The following is a 19,721-nucleotide window of genomic DNA, read 5'->3' as shown; positions in this document are numbered from 1 at the left end:
ATCCGGCCATTAGTTTTTGGTGGGGGTGGGGGGTTGGTAAGGGGGTACGGGAAGGGGTTAAAATTTTTAAAAAATCGTAACTCCAAAATTACAGTAGCTAACGAAACGCGGATTTCAATTTAAGATTAGGAATAATATTTGCAACAAAATTTGTAATAACATCAAAATCAGTCAAAGTCGCAGTTTTTGAGATAAAAAAAAATTGGAAAATTCCTTTACTTTGAAACTAAAACATTTTACAACTCTTAGAACAAAACGAGTAAAATGTTAAAATAAAACGCCACCCCTATCATGTCCGCCACATTGTTTTTTTTTGTTCTAACGTACCTATACGTTGCTTATTACCGTTTCAACAAAAGGCTAGTGCCCTTGTAAAAAGTTACTTGAACTTCCTGTATCTAGCCATCACGAAAAACACGTGTACAATTTAAATTTATTTTTCTTTTGTTTTCAGTTAAGTGTTTTTTAATTTGGGGGAAAATAATTTATACGAAAAAATGTAGAAATATAGGAAGAAGATACAGCAAACATTACTTTAAAGCTAAATTAAATTTAAAAGAAATTATTAAATTCAAGAATAACAATGTAACTTACATTTTTTTTTATCGTTAGGAATAAATTAAAAGTTTCTATTTTTAGAACCTCTTTTAGTGCGAAATGGTAAAAGATAGCTTAATAGCCGTTGCAAAAAACTCATCACAACCTTATTAGAATATTTTGAACGGGAAAGCGATAGTATTGGACTTAAAAAAGAAAAAAAAATAAGATATTTAAAAAACTATTTAATCGATTTTGATTTAACTTGACCCGTTTATAATACTTACTATGGGACTTAATTTGATGTAATTAGATTTAAGTTTAATGGCCAGGGGCGGCGGTGGGGCATCATTGTTAAATTATTTTAAAGAAAAAAATAGGCACGCCACTGCTTTTTTAGAGATTTAATATGATTTTTGGATTTAGTAATTAAAAATATAATTTTTTTGTGTCCTGACTTTTTTGTCTATCTTGCTTACTTCTTGCGAAAAAAAATAAATTCTAATTGGTAATTAATATTATAATTAGTATTCTAATGGTACCCTGTATCTCGAAAAGGAAGCTTTAAATCTTACAAGTTGATATGAACTTTTTGTTTTATTTTTGCAAGTTCTATCGTCTATTAAAATTTCCCGATTAAAATCTGAGACACCCTGTATCGAACCTCTACACCATAAAGTCAATCTGTTTTCCAAAAATCAGCTTTTTACGCCGAGCGCTTTAAGCAGGATCGTGATTAATCAAAGACCAGCTTTTTCGAAACACCCTGTATACATTTTTAAAAAATCTTAAAATATGTAAAAAACAAAATAAAATATACGTGTTTAAGCGTTTTTTCGGAAACTTGACCGTTTTTTAAATAAAAAATATTGTAACATTTGATGGGTGGTTTCACCCTCTTGGAACTGGAATTTCGAAAAATCCCTTCTTATCGAACCTCTACACCCTAGAATCAACCTATATGCCAAAATTGAGCTTCTTACGTTGAGTGGTTTGAGCAGGATCGTGATTAATCAGTATGTCAGTCACTTAAGATTAGTATAGATTTATTTTTGTTTTCTAAAATATGTTGATTAATGTTGTGCCAGTCAAGTTTAATCACGGAACAAAACCTTTATTTGATATGAACTATACAAGAATTGGCGATGTTGTACTTTGATCATCTCTACGATTTCCGTGAATTATTTTTATTATTTTTTTTGTCATCGAGAAGAATTTATTTAAAATAAAATAACGCTGAGCATAGTAATCGTGACAGCATATTATAAATGCGTTTGATGCAAATTTTTCACAGTAATTTTCTTTATAAAAAAACAATAATCGACTAGTTTTGCATAGTTTGGCATTTTTACAATATTACAAAATATTTTCTAAATGTTTTTACACAAAGAAAAAATAATTATTCCACAAACACGAAATCGCCTCAAACAAAAAAGGCCTAACCCAATTTTTTTTTGCTTCTTTGGTTTTAATAAACGTAACCTAAATGAGGAAAATGCATGTTTTTAAATAATGGTTTTAAAAAATAGTTCATATAATTACAAATTGAACAAAAAAAAATCGTTGATATCGGTTAAGAAATGCCTCTAATATAAAATAATTAAATATTGTTAATTTAAATGGCCGGGCAAACGCTCTCTACCGCGCCTTGCCGCTGTGACGTCACCCGCCGTTCTTCTGGTTGAGTGGAGCCAGACGCGTGTTTATTTTACACAGTTTGCTTTTAAACGCTGTTGAATCCGAGTCAAAATTTTAGTTATTTGTGTTAATTAATACATAATTAGTAATTAGTGATGTTTATAAATAGTAATGGATGAGCGAAAACAGAAAAAAATGGCCCAAGGCCATGAGAAGAGATGAAAAGAAAAACGTTAAATTATCCTCTATTTTTACGATTTATTGTTGTGAAGATCATTTTGATGTCAGTTCATATATTTATGTATATTGTCTTACATAGGTATTTGAAATTTGAATATACAGGGTTATTCATTATATTTTGACATCCACATACAGCCTCAACTGCAAGTTTTAGAAGAAAACGTTAAATAAAAAAGTTGCATGGTTTTTCATATACTCTCTTTTAAAATTAATTCTAGTTATACAAAAAAGGTGGCGCAGAAAATTGTAGGTATTTTTCGCTTTTCAACTGTCAATATTTCGTAAACATTTGAAGATAGGTATAGGATATTATACATGAAATATATCTAGAATATCTAGAAATTTCCGAAGAATCCAAAAATATATAGGGTGTTTCCCTTAAAAAAGTAACTTAATTTTGGCGTTTGCTTATGGGACACCTGATAAACAATTTATTTCCTATAATTTGGTAAAAAAACAATCTTTGAAAATAACAAGGGTAAGGGGGTGTCAATATATAAAAAAACTTTCTTTTTCACGCTATGCTCTGGAGTTATTTTTCAAACGTACTAAACAAATATTTTTGTCTCTTTTCACTTCTACATAACCTACAGCATTATCTCCATACGTCTCCCTACCTGATCTGAAAAATAAGTTTATAACATTAATTTATAACTATATAAAAGTTCGTAACAGTAGGTACCTACTTATACTTAAATATGCCTCAGTACTACAAAGAATAAATGTTACATACTTCTCTGTTTTTTTCCTCGTAATTCAGCACCAATAAATAGGGAATTTGTATTTATAAAAGCAGCCAACATAAAAGCATCGACTTTTGGCAAGTTATCTGATTGTGCTTTTACAAACCCGGAATCTGCCATTACTTAAAAAATTCTCAGAACACACAACACATACAAATAATAACTGCACAAAAAGCATAAAAAGCTCCTTCAATCAACGCTAAAAGCAAAAAAAATGTCTTAGTACGCCACCTAAATACGTACATAAACGGAACACGTCTGGCTGCTGCTGGCCATCGCGCGTCGACGAGAACGGCGGGTGACGTCAGACCAATAGAATATCGTTTCAATTCGCGAGGCGTCGTTTGCGTTATCCATAGTATTTTAATGGCCCGTTTTATAAAATTGCGGTACTGCTTTCAAGAAAAAAGTTTTTTTTTGCATTTACACACATTTATTCTAATAAATTGAACAGTTTCTGGCGAAAAATAAAATATATGCATCTTCCTCATTGAAATAAAAAAAGACAGGCTGTACTGGAGTTCATACAGAAATATTTTTTTAGTACTTTTTTTCTTCAAAAAACAAAACCAAGAAAAAACCTTCTGTAGCACGAGACTATTCACGGACCTCTTCAAGTACTACGATTAAAGAGCATTTCCCTGCTCTTTATTTCAATTCCTTTCATCTCTAACATAAGTGGTACCATGCGAGAAAAAAAACTAATCGTATAGTACTTCGTCTGGCATTCAATCCTCGACCCAAACGTCGTTTTTGTCATTTTTTTTTATTCAACTCTATCAAGCCAAACAGTTTTTTTTTCAGTGTATGTTGCATAAAAATATGTTTATACAGGGTGGCGCACCTCATTCGCCTCGGTTGATTATTTATCCAGTAAAATTTATTGCCGTATAGAGAGTGAAAAAAAATTACGGGCAAGCTGATTTTTTCAGAGTTTGTCGGCGATTGTCTTCTGAATGTAAAATTAACAAAATCGGAAATTTTCCCATTGCGGTTTTTGAGCAATAGGGTTTTTTTTTAAACTGTACTACAACAAAATAATTAGACGCAAATTGTACATAAGAACATTCTCTATAAGTTCGCCTAACGAATTTTTTTATAAGTTTATTTCCGAACTTAGCGGCCGTTTCATAGGCCCTTTGGGGTGGTTTGACCCTTATGAAAGGTGGTCATAATAAATGGACACGGCAAGATGTAGAAACAAAATATTTTATGGGTGTACGTGGAAAGGCACTGTACTTAATTTAAAATTATTTTGAAATGTACAGGATGTGTCAGAGCTAAGATCCATACCAAAGTTATATTTTTTCTTGTGGAACCCCCGGTATTTTATTTCATTTTTGGATTCTTCGACATAAAATATGGCATTTATTACAAGGGTTTAATATGTTTAAAAGCTTTGGTTTTTGAGATATTTAAAAATATTTAAATATATTCATGCCATAATAAAAAAAGTTTGTCAAACAGCTTGTACATTACTTTTCAGAATTAATTCTTGTACAGACTTTCAAGCCAGAGAAATAAACTTTACTAAAAAATTTGATTGTTTCCTTAAATTTATACAGGGGTATAAAAACTTGCTGGTCTATTTTAAATATTTATTATACATAAAAACTTCGTTATTTCAAATACAACACTAAGTATTTTTTTGAATAAGTCGAAGCAGTTTTAAATGCTCTTTCAAACTATATTAGGGTTTCCTATACCTATCTGGCTCAGATTTTGAATAAAATGCGATTTTTCAATAAAATTACAATCAAGATGACTGATGTTCTAGTGACAGTTTTTTTCAGTGTATGTTGCATAAAAATTTGCTTTATATAATAACAATAGTATAGAAGAAGCACTGGCAGACACAAAGGCACCAACGTAATTGTAGAGAATTCAATCATTTTGCGTCTCAGCAAATGCAATTTCAACGATAACATTGGGACTTGACTTGTTTACATCATTTTACCCATAACCCTGTGCAATAATAATAATAAAAACACGGACTTGTGCTTTCCTAAACAATATCCAGCCGAAGATGATTCACTAAAAGTACTACATAATTTGTTTACTCAGTAAAATAAGAAAGAAATTCCTGTAACTGTTTTAATTATTGGTCTAAAATGCAGAAAAATTTATTTCCTATATTCATAACATCCTGGAGATCAGAATTTGGACAATATAAACAATTTTTTAAATAACTGTAACTCAAGAATTTTTTCCTTAGGGATTTTCGTAATGCATACCGTAAAATTTAAATTATACACTTTAATTCAGTTTGGACTTTAAAATAATAAAATTTGTAAAAAAACAACAAAAAACACGATTTGAAGGTTTAAAATAATGAAATTTGTTTAAAAAAAATTAAAAATAGGCGGAGTTGCCAAAATAAAAAAATTTTCCCCAACTTTAGGGATTTTTGTAATACATATTTATCGTAAAATTTAAATTTTAATACAGTTTGGACGTTTAAAATAATAAAAAGACAAACAACACACTGTATAAGAAAAAAATACATAAACAAAACTACGATTTCAAATAAACAAATTCCGTTCATTCAAAAGGAAATACTGCATGGCGTCATAGTCTGAATTTCAAGCACATAATTGGCTATAGAATTTATATGTGAAAATGCGATTTTCTACGCCAATTCAATAACTAGAGATGTATATTTTATTTCAAAAAAATTGTGTCGATATTTCGATATATTGAATAGGCATACTCTATGTTTACTAATTTCTATGAGATTATAACGAATTTGCCTTTGAGACATGATAGTTTACTAACAATTCTTATAAAAATTATTATATCTAACAAACTATCGATATTTTTAATATCGATATTCCGACACATCACTAACAAAAGCCGCGTTACTGAGACTGAATATATGGAATGGAATGTTATGGTGATATATCGCTAACAACCTTGAAATAAAGATGCTTATATGTAAGGATGATTTAATTTTTTTTATATTAAAACCCAACAGTGTAATGTATAACAGTCAAAGAAATTTAAAAAAAAATATTCCTGGGAACTAAAAAAGAGTAAAATATTCCCTATAAACACGATCCTTATACCAGACAAAAATGTAATTGATTATATTTTCAATAATATATAATTTTATTGCATCATAATATATCATATTATTTATTACGATAAATCTTAATAATTGAAATGTATAGAAATGATTAAAATGCCATAATACCCCTTTTTGGTGCTAACTACAAAACGTTTGCTGCATTGGTTGATACCAAAAAGGGTATCGACAATACTATGCTGACGTCACGATTTCAAAATACATTAGAATCGATGAAAAAACTTTGAAAAAACCGCTGCTACTTGAGATATTGCGAAATAACCACTATACACTGGTTTACGCTATGAAACCATAGAGTTAAGAATAAAAGATAACCAGAAGTTTATTGTGCGTGGAAGAGAACGATGGAAAGATCAGCAAAAGGAAATTTGAGGATGAAATAGGAATAGATCACATTACAGCGTTTCGAATTTTGAAACGACATAAATACTATTCCTTCAAATATGAAAAGCACCAAGAGCTACGAGATGGGGACGAAATACGGCGGCAGGCGTTTTGTTTTGATATGATGGAAAGAGCAAACACGGACAGGGAATTTTAAAAAAACATGTTTCACTGACGAATGCACGTTTACCTTAAATAATGAACCCAATGTTCAAAATTATCGATATTGGAACAAAAAAAAACAACACAGGTTTGTCGAAACAAGGACGCAATATCCACAGAAAGTAAATGTTTGGGCAGGGATATTCGGACACAATATTATCGGGCCATTATTTCTTACGCGAAATTTAAATGCAGAATATTATTTGGAACTACTCGAAAATCATATTTTACTGCTTTACATGATGCCGCTATGGAAAATCAGGAAGTTTGGTACCAAATGGATGGCTGCCCGGCACATTGTACCCTGGCTGTTCGGCAATATTTAGGCAATAGTTTTAACGGAAACGTTATTGGCCTAAATCATACAGTAAATTGGCCAGCAAGGTCTCCTGATATTTCGCCAAATGATTTCTTTCTCTGGGGCCATTTAAAAAACAGGATATACAAGGATAAAAAATACCCAAATCTAGACGCGTTAAAAAATGCTATTTCTTCCGAATGCAATAGAATTTCAGTTTACCAACTAGCGAATGTAAGAAGAGAATTTTATGATCGCCTGGGTTATTGTCTAGCAGTCGATGGAGGCATATTTGAACATCTTCTTAAATCCTAAAGTTCTAACAATTTAATAGTACCTAAATTAATAAGTTATTGAATACTGTAATAATACTATTACAATAATCTTCTTAATGGACTAGTTTTTGCCCCCAATATGTAATAAGTAAAATAAACTATAAAACAACTAAATCAATTAATTATTAAAATATTAATTATTAAATTAAAAATAAAACTTAATACTCTTTAAAAAATGATATAATAAATATATTGTTTGTCAATTTTAAATTAAGATTCATCTCATAAATCCATCACAATCTGGCAGCGCTGTCGCCATAGCTTGTCACTCAAAATTGATCACGCGCATAAAAACTGTGACACGAGAATTTTATATATTAGATGTATATCATTATTCACTTAAAAATTTCTAAATCCGCTCCTGGCGTGACCCCCACCAAAGGAACCCAGATCGGAAAAACAGGCAGCCTTCGCGCATTATAAAATAGAGCATTTGTTACCTCTTTCTCTTCTAACCTCTTTGGTTGACACCTAATTTACATTTCATAAAAATGATCTATTATTATTATATTTCCGTTGCACAATTTAAAAAAAATGTTTCCCAGACAACTATTAAGACCAACCTTTCAGCTGAATAAAACCAACGTTATTCATATATTATTAAAGCCCTTCTATGCCTACTTAACTCTTTGAGACACTGACATTTAGTTTTTTGAAGGTTTTAAAATTAAAAAACACTTTAAATAAAACTCGGAAGCATCGAGGCAAAATATTAATATTAAATCCTATATGTCGATACTAGAAAAAATATCGATATCGATATTAAAAATATCGATACAAAATCCCATCCCTAGTTAAAACTATTTTATTGCATTGGAGGACAGGGTATTATTCGAGGCATTATTTTTGCAATAACGTCTCCAGACAACCACAGAAATATTTGCTTTGTACCAATTATTCGCAATAATAATAATAATGCTCAGAAATTACCCGTAGGTATGCCGTGAATCCGATACGTTTTCGAGAATTATCCATTTCTCGGGCAACCATTGCGACAATTTTTGAATTCCTCGATAGTAGAAATGTTGCTAAGAAATCCAGCTGGCCGAGCATTGCCGCTGTTATTAAATCTGTGCAATTTTCTCGAATTTTTCTTTAATTAAATGGTGTCTAGAGCTAGACCTCGTCAAAATTATCGTCGATTGTACCATTGCTCAGTCGAAATTCATCGAATTTGGTATACTATTTAGTATTTAGCTACTTGAAACAGACAAATTAACGAGTAAAAATACTATTAAAACCCCTTTCCGCATAAGAAATTATCAAATATCGATTTAAAATCCTAAACGACTATACAAATCGCATAAATTAGGAAAACGGGGTATTTTTCGAACCCAAATATCGGCGTGAACACATGCCATTTCTCATTGCGATTGTAAAAAACTATTTTTTTGCACGTCAACGCAACACACAAGCCAGGTATTATTGCTCTAATACAGTTTGAAAGTTTAAAATAAAGAAATTTGTTGAAAAAAAAAATAAAAAAAATAGGCGGCGTTGCCAAGAGAAAAAAAATTTCCCCAACTTTACGGATTTTCGTAATGCATATCGTCAAATTTAAATTATACACTTTAATACAGTTTGGACAATCAAAATAATGAAATTTGTTGAAAAAAAGAATTAAAAAAAATAGGCGGCGTTGCCAAGACAACGAAATTTTCCCCAACTTTAGGGATTTTCGTAATACATATCGTAAAATTTAAATAATACACTTTAATACAGTTTGAACGTTTAAAATAATAAAATTAGTAAAAAAACAACAACAAAAAACACGATTTGATGGTTTCAAATAATAAAATTTGTTGAAAAAAAAATTAAAAAAATAGGCGGCGTTGCCAAAAGAAAGAAATTTTCCCCAACTTTAGGGATTTTCGTAATACATATCGTAAAACTTAAATTTTAATACAGTTCGGACGTTTAAAATAATAAAATTAGTAAAAAAAAACAGCGAAAAAACACGATTTAAAGGTTTAAAATAATGAAATTTATCGAAAAAAAAATAGGCGGTGTTGCCAAGAGCAAGAAATTTTCCCCAACTTTAGGGATTTTCGTAAAATATAAATTACACAATTTAATACAGTTTTGGACGTTTATAATAATGAAATTAGTCAAAAACATGATTCGACTTACCACCGCTGCCCATTGTTGCCCATCCAAAGCCGTGGCCGCCGTAGGCTGCTGCGGCTCCTCCTTAGGCCCCCTGGACAAGGCTCCAGAGGGAGCTGGCACCCCTCCTGCCCCCTTGGCCTTGGCGGGGGACAGGCGGCTGCCCGGTCTAGCTCCGAAGGGGAAGTAGGGACTGTCCGCGGCGAAGGGCTCGCCGGAGGCCTGCGTAGGACTGGCCCCAGGACCAGAGTACACCGGACCTGTGGGGCTCAGGGCGTAGGCCTAGGAGTAAGAGAAAAAAATTGGGATATATACATGTTCTCGGCTAAATCCTGAAAGATTTTTTTTGCTGTGCTACATTAAATTGTTCTAAATAATTGATATAGGGAGTTTTAATTATTTGTTTATTAGAGTGTTTTTTTTTGTGTTTTGACCAACTTACCATTCCATTGTCTATTCCGGCATATGGCGACTGAAATCCCGGTTTTTCTGTAACAAAAATGACCAAGAATGAAGCATAAATATAACATGATAATAAGCATAAATTCGACGCTTTTAAATGGCAACACCCTCTTCTATAGGAGATAGACGAAAACTAATATCGGTGTCTGGAGCTCAATTTTCATCAAAAACATGATGGTGAAAACCGCACATCAATATCTGTTACCGTTTCGGAGTTACGGGGTGTTTTTCAAAAATGTGCATTTTTAACAAATCGCTGTAACTTTTTTGCTATCGAAAATTTTGTATTTCTATAAAAACATTTTCGAAGCACCTTTTTACCTAGAATTTAATGGTTTAAGTATAATTTTTTTTAAATTAGTAATTTAAGAGTTATCAACAGAAAAATTGATTTTTTATTTGGGACACCCTCTATATTTTTAATTAACTGAAAAGAATATAAAATTACCTTTCCAAAAATATAGCACACTTGATATTTTGTTATAATCCCCTTCGAAATACAGAATTTTTAAAAGTTCGCCACTTTTAACTAGTAGGCTTTGGACCCTTTATTGATGATATGCCCTTAATGGAACTCGAAAACATATTTTTCCAGCAAGACGACGCACCGCCTCTGATCGCTGAAGTTATCAGCAAATTTTTGCATCCAATTTCAAGAATAATTGCATAGCCAACCAAGATTCCAGCCGTTGGCCGTCGAGGCCGCCCGACTTAGTGCCCATGGATCTAATCCTATCGATATATTTGCGGAAAAATAAAGGTTCCTTATTCTTCCGTATAATCTAGACAAGAATTAGAAATACTTAGCAGTTATGAGAGGGTATCTTTCACCCCCACTGAGTTAATGAATTCCGCGAGAAATGTTCAAAAACTACCCCGTCTGTCCATAACAGAAGACGGTCGATTTGTCGAACGCCTGTAGCAAAATCTCATGTCTTGGTTTGCTATTTATTTTTCTTGTTATTTGATATAGTTTAAATGTGTTGATGTTGATTATATATATTTTAAATAGTTATAAAATTCTGCATCTCTCATAGCAAATATTATTTTCGTTTTAATTGATGCTCACAGCTAGATTTTTTTTGCATTACAGCCGGTGCCGTTCAAAGCCTACTCATTTAAAGCGGGCGAATTTTTATATACTCTATATCTCGAAGAGGAATCGAGCAAAATATCGAGTGTGTTATATTTTTGGAAAGGTAATTTTAAATGCTTTTCAATAAATTAAAAATATACAGGGTGTTTCATATAAAAATTCAATTTTTCTGTTGATAACTCTTAAATTATTAATTTTAAAAAAATTATACTAAAACAATTAAATTCTACGTAAAAAGGTGATTTGGTTACAGCGATTTGTTAAAAATGCACATTTTTGAAAAACACCCCGTAACTTCGAAACGGTAACAGATATTGATGAGCGGTTTTCACCATCATGTTTTTGATGAAAATTGAGTTCCAGACACCGATATTAGTTTTCGTCTATCTCCTATAGAAAAGGGTGTTTCCATTTAAAAGCGTCGAATTTGACCCACCCTGTACAGGGTGGCGCCTCTCATACGCCGCGGAGGCTCCAAGGCTCCAAGACTGCTTTTCGCATAGCCCTGGTACATCGGTCATCACGAGCAGTAGCCGACGGCACGCGTCCAACAACATCTTGACCACAACCGTTCAATGTCCCGACCGTTGTGTCCCGATTTCACGCTTGGCCGACTCACTTACAAGAAGCGTCACTTTCGTCGTTATACCGATCTAGAGGAACGGTCTTAAGGGCGATGACAGGGACAGCTCCAGAGAAGAGGAGACGGGTCAAGAAAAGGACTCCAGTCCATTACAGCACTTTGACCAACTAACTAACTTCCTAGTTGTAAATTTACAACGCAAGCAATCGGAGACAGAAGCAGATAGACAAAATTAATTACGTTTGACCGTGTGGGGTGGCCTAGAGCGGCCAGAGAAATAAGTACACATAGAGGAGCGCTTAAGAGTCCATTTTACCAGTCCGAAAAAGTAGCAAATTAAGCGTTCGGCATTCAACGTTTTATGTAGAATGTTTAGGAGGGGAGTTAATCACCGCGACCTTATACCGGGTGTTGCATCGTCGGACGGGACATAGGAAATCCCATGTAAATTTTAATGGGGTCAATTATTGGCTTCCCTAATTATTTTAGAGAATAATTCTATTTAGGTTTATTGAAGAGCACTAAAACCCACATTCAAAAGAATAACTTTAGATATTTTTGATTAGCGCGTTTACGAGTTATCGCCGATTTCTTTTTAAATATTTCTCCTTTCTTATGACCCTGTATTTACTTATGAGCATCGTCAAGGTAAAAGATAACTGTCAAATGAAGTTGTCATTTCAGAAATTTACCTATTTAATGCTTTATTATTATTGAAAACTCATTCCTACATCGGAAATCTTAAAGATGTATTTATAAATACAAATTAATATGAATTAAAGTAAAATAAAGTAATCAATTACAAGGTTAATTAGAGTATTATTACAATATTCAATAACTTAATTAATTAATTTAGGTACTATTAATGTGTTAGAACTTTAGGATTTAAGAAGATGTTCAAATATTCCTCCATCGACTGCTAGACAATAACCCAGGCGATCATAAAATTCTCTTCTTACATTCGCTAGTTGGTAAATTGAAATTCTATTGCATTCGGCAGAAATAGCATTTTTTAACTCGTCTATATTTGGGTATTTTTTATCCTTGTATATCCTGTTTAAATGGCCCCAGAGAAAGAAATCATTTGGCGAAATATCAGGAGACCTTGCTGGCCATTTTACAGTATGATTTAGGCCAATAACGTTTCCGTTAAAACTATTGTCTAAATATTCCCGAACAGCCAGGGGACTATGTGCCGGGCAGCCATCCATTTGGTACCAAACTTCCTGATTTTCCCTAGCGGCATCATATAAAGAAGGTAAAATATGATTTTCGAGTAGTTCCAAATAATATTCTGCATTTAAATTTAGCGTAAGAAATAACGGCCCGATAATATTGTGTCCGAATATCCCTGCCCAAACATTTACTTTCCGTGGATATTGCGTCCTTGTTTCGACAAACCTGTGTTGGTTTTCTTTGTTCCAATATCGATAATTTTAAACATTGGGTTCATTATTTAACGTAAACGTGCATTCGTCAGTGAAACATATGTTTTTTTAAAAATTCCCTATCCGTGTTTGCTCTTCCATCATATCAAAACAAAACGCCTGCCGCCGTATTTCGTCCCCATCTCGTAGCTCTTGGTGCTTTTCATATTTGAAGGAATAGTATTTATGTCGTTTCAAAATTCGAAACGCTGTAGTGTGTTCTATTCCTATTTCATCCTCAAGTTTCCTTGTGCTGATCTTTCCATCGTTCTCTTTCACGCACAATAAAACTTCCAAGCCGGTATCATTTCTTGCATCTTCTCTTTGTTCCTGCCTTGCTTCACATCTGCAGTTGTTTATTAGGTTACCTTTGGTCTCAAATCTCTGGATATTCCTTGCGATTGTAGATTTTCCAGGTATCGGTCTATTCGGATACAGAGCAACAAACATGTCCGACACCTTTTGATAACTATTTCCTTGATAATACCATTTAATCATCAATACTTTTTCTTCGGTCCAGTTAGTGTAGAGTGTTCGCTCCTTTCCTAGCTAGATCATTTCCTTTTTCATTGCCTTCTATCCCTTGGTGAGCAGGCACCTAGGGTAGAAGGACTTTATTTTCTTTGCCTAATTTGTTGAGCTTCTCTAGGCATTCTTTGACCAACTTCGAATTGATGGTTACTGAGTTGATCGCGTTAAGTGCTGCTTGACTATCGGATAGGATGGCAATTTCTTGTTTTCGATAGTTCCTATCTAAGATAAAATATTCCGTATGTTTGGACTAAATTTTCTCGAAAATAAAACCATAATTTAAAATTCCGTTACAATACGGAAATAGACTGAAGTTTTGTGATTACAACGATATATAATTTATATGATTTTGTAACAAATTGCTCGTTATTTTATTGCAAATGCTGAAGCTCTGCAAACCTTAATCAAGGCTCGATCAAAGCACGTGCGTTTGGAATTTTGAACATTATTATACCAGCCAGAAAATCTAATTTTTAGTACAAATAGAGTAAAAATTCTACTTCGTGTCCCAATTAACCCAGAATATTTATTTATATATCAAAGTCCAAAGTCTTTTTTTCATCTTCGGTTTAAACAGAAAAAAAAGGTCTTGTTTATGGTGAAGAAAAAGAATAAATAAACGTTGAAAATTGAAAAAGACGCTGTTTCGTTATTGTTAATCTATGGGTGCAATTACGCCAAACACAAACAAATTGTCAGTCGTTTAAGTTAAATAAACAATTAATTAGATACATGCCATTACCGAGGTTGTTACAACAACGCTAGATAATGTTACAACGATTATTAAACAAGATATTTTAAACAAGAACAAGAACTTTGTTAACAACTAAAAAAAAACGAATATTTTTTTTGTTAAAATAAATTAGATGAAAAATATATTATACGTATTAATTATACAGGGTGTATTCCGGAAACTTCGGCAGCATATTCTACAGATAAAAATAAGTCCAAAAGTTCGTATAAATGTATGTCCTAAAATGCTTAGTTTCGGAGATACAGGGTGTAGAATTTTCATTTTTATTTCGATTTTATCCAAATAATTTCTAAAGTACCGAGAATATTTGGATGAAAGTTAGTGTTTAGGGCGTTTTTTGACGTGAAAAATTTGATTTTGATGTCAATATGACTCCTATTTGTAGGGGGCGCCACCTACATGTGTTTTAACTGTTTTGAAGAGTAATAACTTTTCGTCCGTACCTGTATAAAATTACCGAGTAAAAAATATTCATTTACGACGTATTTTACTTAAAAAAGGTCTCTTGGAAAAAATCGCTACGAATAACGGTTCTCGAGATATTTTGAATCGAAATTATCAATACTCATCATTGACATAAATTAAACATTTTGACTAAATAGTTATTAGACTGAAATCATAAATTTCAAAATCAAATTTGTCATGTCAAAAAACTCCCAGGCACCAATTTTCATCCAAATATTGACGTTACTTCAGAAAAGTTTAAGAAATTATTTGGAAAAAATCAAAATAAAAATGAAACTTGCTACACCCTGTATCTCCGAAACGAAGCATTTTAGGACATACATTCATACGAACTTTTTTACTTATTTTGATCTGCAGAATATGCTGCCGAAGTTTCCGGAATACAGTTCGGACCACCCTGTATATTAGTGCTCTTCTATGTTTACCTATTTCTCTGAGGTACCTCATCATAATAAAGCAGAAAGAAAAAAACGACAAAGAATAAGCGGCAACATTGGTACCCAACGGTCGAACAGCGCGTGTTAATTTTTAAACAACAAAATACCCAAATAAAAAGGGTAATTTTACACAGACAGATGAGTAGAATAAATTTCACCTTACATAAAGAGATAAAACGACAATAAAAAAGAGGTATACATATAAAAAGTCACGTTAAGTGAGAAATAAACACGGCAACGTCGCAGGAGATCTTGAAGAGAGGGCGAAATCGAGAAGAGCAACGTTGTCAGGTTGATCTAAAACTCCCTATTCGCATATCCTAAATTTCCTATACATTGTTTTGCGAAATTAAATGGTTCTAAGCTAGTCTAATTATTTTATGTGGTTTATTGAAGACATTTTTCTTTTTAGTATTGTTTTTAGTGTAAAAGTTACAATAGTGATTATAACTCCGTTGTCTTAACTCCAGAAAATATCCAGGATAAAAATACAGTGTGTCTTAATATTTCCTGGACATAGAACTACTAAGTACGTGTTTTTGGAATAAAAATAAGTTAAGTTGATACCTCACAAACTTTTTCTTCAAATTTCTTTACCGCTTTAGAGAAAATTAAAAAAAAAAGCAAATATGTTGATACACGAAAAAAACACGAAAAACATTACACTCGGTATCAAATCTATTTTTCCGAAGCCCCCTTATTAAAAATTGATGGTTTTAAAACAGCCACGGCACTGTAAATTGAATTTTAAAATATTTTTCTTATTAAAAATGTCAAAAAAGATCAAGTGGCAACGGTGTTTAGTAGTATTCGCCGACCGAGACCCGAATAAGACATCTGTTCCTCCCGGCCAACCACGATGCAGGTTGTACGATTACGATTGTGGGTTAAATGATGTTTTGGTCGCTGTGTTATTGGCCGGACCCAGTCTCACTTCATTTCCGTAAAATTACTAACCGACAATGCCCCAAAACAACAACAACAATTTGGAAACACTCATATTGGTTACAAAAATTCCTCAAAAGGTCTCTTGAACCTTACAACAGACTCTTTAATAGGTCAATAATTCAAATATAAGTCAATAATAATAACGAGAAATGTCTATACCTCCCTTGTCGATTCATCTCCACAAAACATCCCCCCATAGAACTTTTTCTTTAATGACCATATACGGGAGTAAAAGACTAACCGTGCGAACAACCAATAGAGGCGCCACCGGTCGTAAATGGTGTAAAAATTGCGAAAATATCATCTAATTTTGACACAAGCGCTCAATTTTCATTGTTTTCAAACTATATTATTAGATTTTGTTGTATCTTGTAAATGTATAAATGTTTTCTTTATTAATTAGACAATTCTACCGTATGATCGAAAAAAAACGGCGTCCAGTTAGCTTGGAAATGATGATCGATGACATTTCCCATATAATTTTACATATAAAATGACAGCGATCTTCATTTCATAGCCATCGTTGACGCCGTTTTTATTCGATCATACGGTATTATAATTTATATTATTTCAAAAACAAAAACATAATGGTACAGCGTCATTTTGATATGCAGGTTCAAAACAAAAAGTGCTGTTATTTTTGAGGTTTCGTTGCCAGCCGAGGAAGTTTTAGTGATTTTAGTGTTGTCGGTATATTTTTATTTGCGAAAAAGAAATATTGCGTTTGGATTGCAAAACTAAAAGTGGCAGTTTTATTGCAATGTAAGTAAGCGTTTGTTCATTTTATATTTTATTTTCTTCATAATTCGTTTTATTTAAAAAATGTTAGAAAACAAGCCTGTAATTGACATACCCCCATAATTGTTTTATAATATATCCCATTTAAATATAATATATTACTTTACAATTAAAAAAATGTAAATTTAAAAAATATATTAAAAATATATACCAGGATTAATGGAAATTTTTAGTATACGAACAAACACGAGAGGCGTTTTATTAACTGTCATTTTCTTAACACGACAGATGAAGTTCTAAAGGCGGATGTTTTCTGTTCATCTCTTCGAAAAAGTCCTACAAAATACACTCAGAACAATTTTGACCCACACTAAAATGATGTAATATACAAAATACCACGTGAATGTGATAAATTTTATATTGGTGAAACATCTAGACCTTTAAATGTTCAAATTAAAGAACACAAAGATTATTTAAGAAAGGGTGATTTTCGCAAATCTAAGATTTGTCAGCATTCATGGAACACAGGACACAGAATAGATTTTAATAACGCCAAAATTATAATGAAAGAAGCAATAGCCAATAAAATAAAAGAAAAATGAGAGGTTTTTTTTAATACAATCTAATAAAAATAATGTATTGCCCAGGCATTTGTAGAGGTTAGTAGACTTTTAACACTCTTGGACAAGAATGTTACAAATTGTTTTGCGTAGAGAACAACAAAAAATATGATTCCTTCGCAGACAAACACAAAAATTACCGTAATATAGTTACATCTTTATTGTAAATAATACCGTAATATAAATAAATATGTATACTTCAACATTTCTATGATTCGTATGACCCTAAAACTTTCAAAATTACCAAAAACATCCCCGCGAAAATATTCGCAAGAACGCCACTGCAGGCAAAAAGCTTTTTATGCGTGTAAACTTCCTCTGTATACTTTTGAGATCGTTAAACCTGAACTTCACAAAGTTCAAAACATACATCTTTCAAAATGAAATTGTTCATAGTGCTGAAAAACTATAAACTACTTAATAATTTATAGTAAAATTTACCATATTCATTTAATAAGTTGATACTTCTCTAAATACCTAGATACATATCAAAAACATTACTTATAAGCAATAAAATTTAATATTATACACCCTTGCTCCAGCAGGTATCTCACGATGAATAAAATCATGGTCATAAATTGTAGGTAATTTTAAAAAGTGTACCTACTTAATTTAAAAATCAGCTTCTCTAAAATTTCATAATTATTTGTCGTAAAAAGTACTAAAAAACAATAATTTTACGAAAAATATTAGTTACAAAAAATTGTATTATTTTAGCATGCATTCACCAACTTGGAGGGTTCAAAACAAAATATTTTAAAGGCATATTATATGAAATTTGAAGCCCATGATGAAAAATGATCGAGAACTCCATGGTGGTTCAGTTACTATGGTTTCCCAGCATCCAATAATCTTATCAGCACTATTTTGACATTTTATAAACAAAAACACAAACCACCGTGTTTAAACGTCTTTTTCCGGCATATATCCCGAAATTTTCGAGGGTTTCGCTGAAAACACCACAAGAAAACAAAGTAATTCGGATATTTCTCGAATGAGAAACCCATAAATATTGTCATAAAGAGATCCTCTTCAGCGAGATGACACACAGGTATCTGAACCAAAAATACATTGTTGTGATCGCATATAACATTAAATTAGAGCTTTTCCAACGGGGTAAAATGGATTTTAGCGCACTTGTTCATCGAAAAACACGTCTATGCTCACTTTTTCCGATTCACTTGCTTTTTAAACGGGCTGTTTTAAAATGTTTTGACCCGCACGCTTAGGCAGTGTGCATCAACAAAGTTCCGTTTCGCGGGGAAAATGGCCCGCTCCGTCGCAAATTTTTCACTTAACTTAAGCTCTACTTATTTACGATTAACATACCTGGTGCCTTATTAGCTATTTTATTGAAACACGTTGTAAAAACCTCGTACAAATGTTGCATAGGCTCATCGTCGCTGGCAGCCATTTTGGGGCACTAGACACTACTGACAAGACAACAGGCAACGACACCCAATGGCTGGTAACCTGTCATACGTATGCGCGGGCAGTTTGAAAATGGTTTACTTTCACCCGATTGAAAAGGATTTTTATTTAATATGAACTGCAAGTTCATTTTGTACTGTTATACAGGAAGATGCCGGGTTTTTTCTTTTGTAGTATTTAAATTATTTAAATATCCGTTACGTTGGATAATAGAAACATTATTTGATGCGTTTTACAGATGTTGCAGAATATTATCGTTAAATTTAGGTATTTTCTGGGGTGTTTTAGTAAGTAAATAAAAAGTATTAAAATAAAACACGATGTTAAACTGAGGTTTTATTATTAATAAATATTTGGCACAAACATATTTCGCTGAAACTAAAATACTTGACATCAAGCGCATAACAAATCATCCAATATATTTCCTTAAACTATAATATCTTCCAAAAATTACCGTCTACTGGCTATTCTTTACTTAAAATTAAAAACTTATCGAGAAACACATATGTACCGGGTGTCCCACTAAGAATCGGAGCTAAGAATAGCTCTCGGCTGTATATATCTCGGAAAGTATTAGCCGTAGGGCCTACGGAAAAAAATGAGAATGAGAAATTGCTATGAGAAATTGCCAGAAATTATTTTCAAGTTTGTAAAACGGCCGCTAGGTGGCGCAACTGCTGTCGAAAATAAGAAAATAGATT

At 32.4% G+C, this 19,721-nt stretch overlaps 1 protein-coding gene across 6 annotated transcripts in view; it reads right to left on the bottom strand.

Moving 5' to 3' along the window:
- Positions 1-19,065, bottom strand: part of LOC115882876 (protein daughterless-like) — a 65,265-nt gene extending 46,200 nt beyond the window's left edge. For 2 of the 6 annotated variants that reach the window (XM_030901141.1, XM_030901139.1), the window contains exons 1-3: positions 18,919-19,059; positions 9,971-10,017; positions 9,553-9,810 (exon numbers count right to left, since the gene is read on the bottom strand). In XM_030901141.1, the coding sequence (XP_030757001.1) occupies positions 9,553-9,810; positions 9,971-10,017; positions 18,919-19,003 (390 nt within the window). In that variant the 5' untranslated portion in view covers positions 19,004-19,059. Of the gene's footprint in view, positions 1-9,552; positions 9,811-9,970; positions 10,018-18,918 lie in introns of all 6 variants that reach the window. The other 4 variants (XM_030901140.1, XM_030901138.1, XM_030901137.1 and 1 more) reach the window with 4 other exon arrangements.
- Between the last annotated feature and the right edge of the window lie 656 nt (positions 19,066-19,721).

This window comes from Sitophilus oryzae, unplaced genomic scaffold (assembly GCF_002938485.1).
Source record: "Sitophilus oryzae breed Bouriz unplaced genomic scaffold, Soryzae_2.0 scaffold_179_pilon_pilon, whole genome shotgun sequence".
Lineage (NCBI taxonomy): Eukaryota > Metazoa > Arthropoda > Insecta > Coleoptera > Curculionidae > Sitophilus > Sitophilus oryzae.
This window is presented reverse-complemented; position numbering and strand designations above follow the sequence as displayed.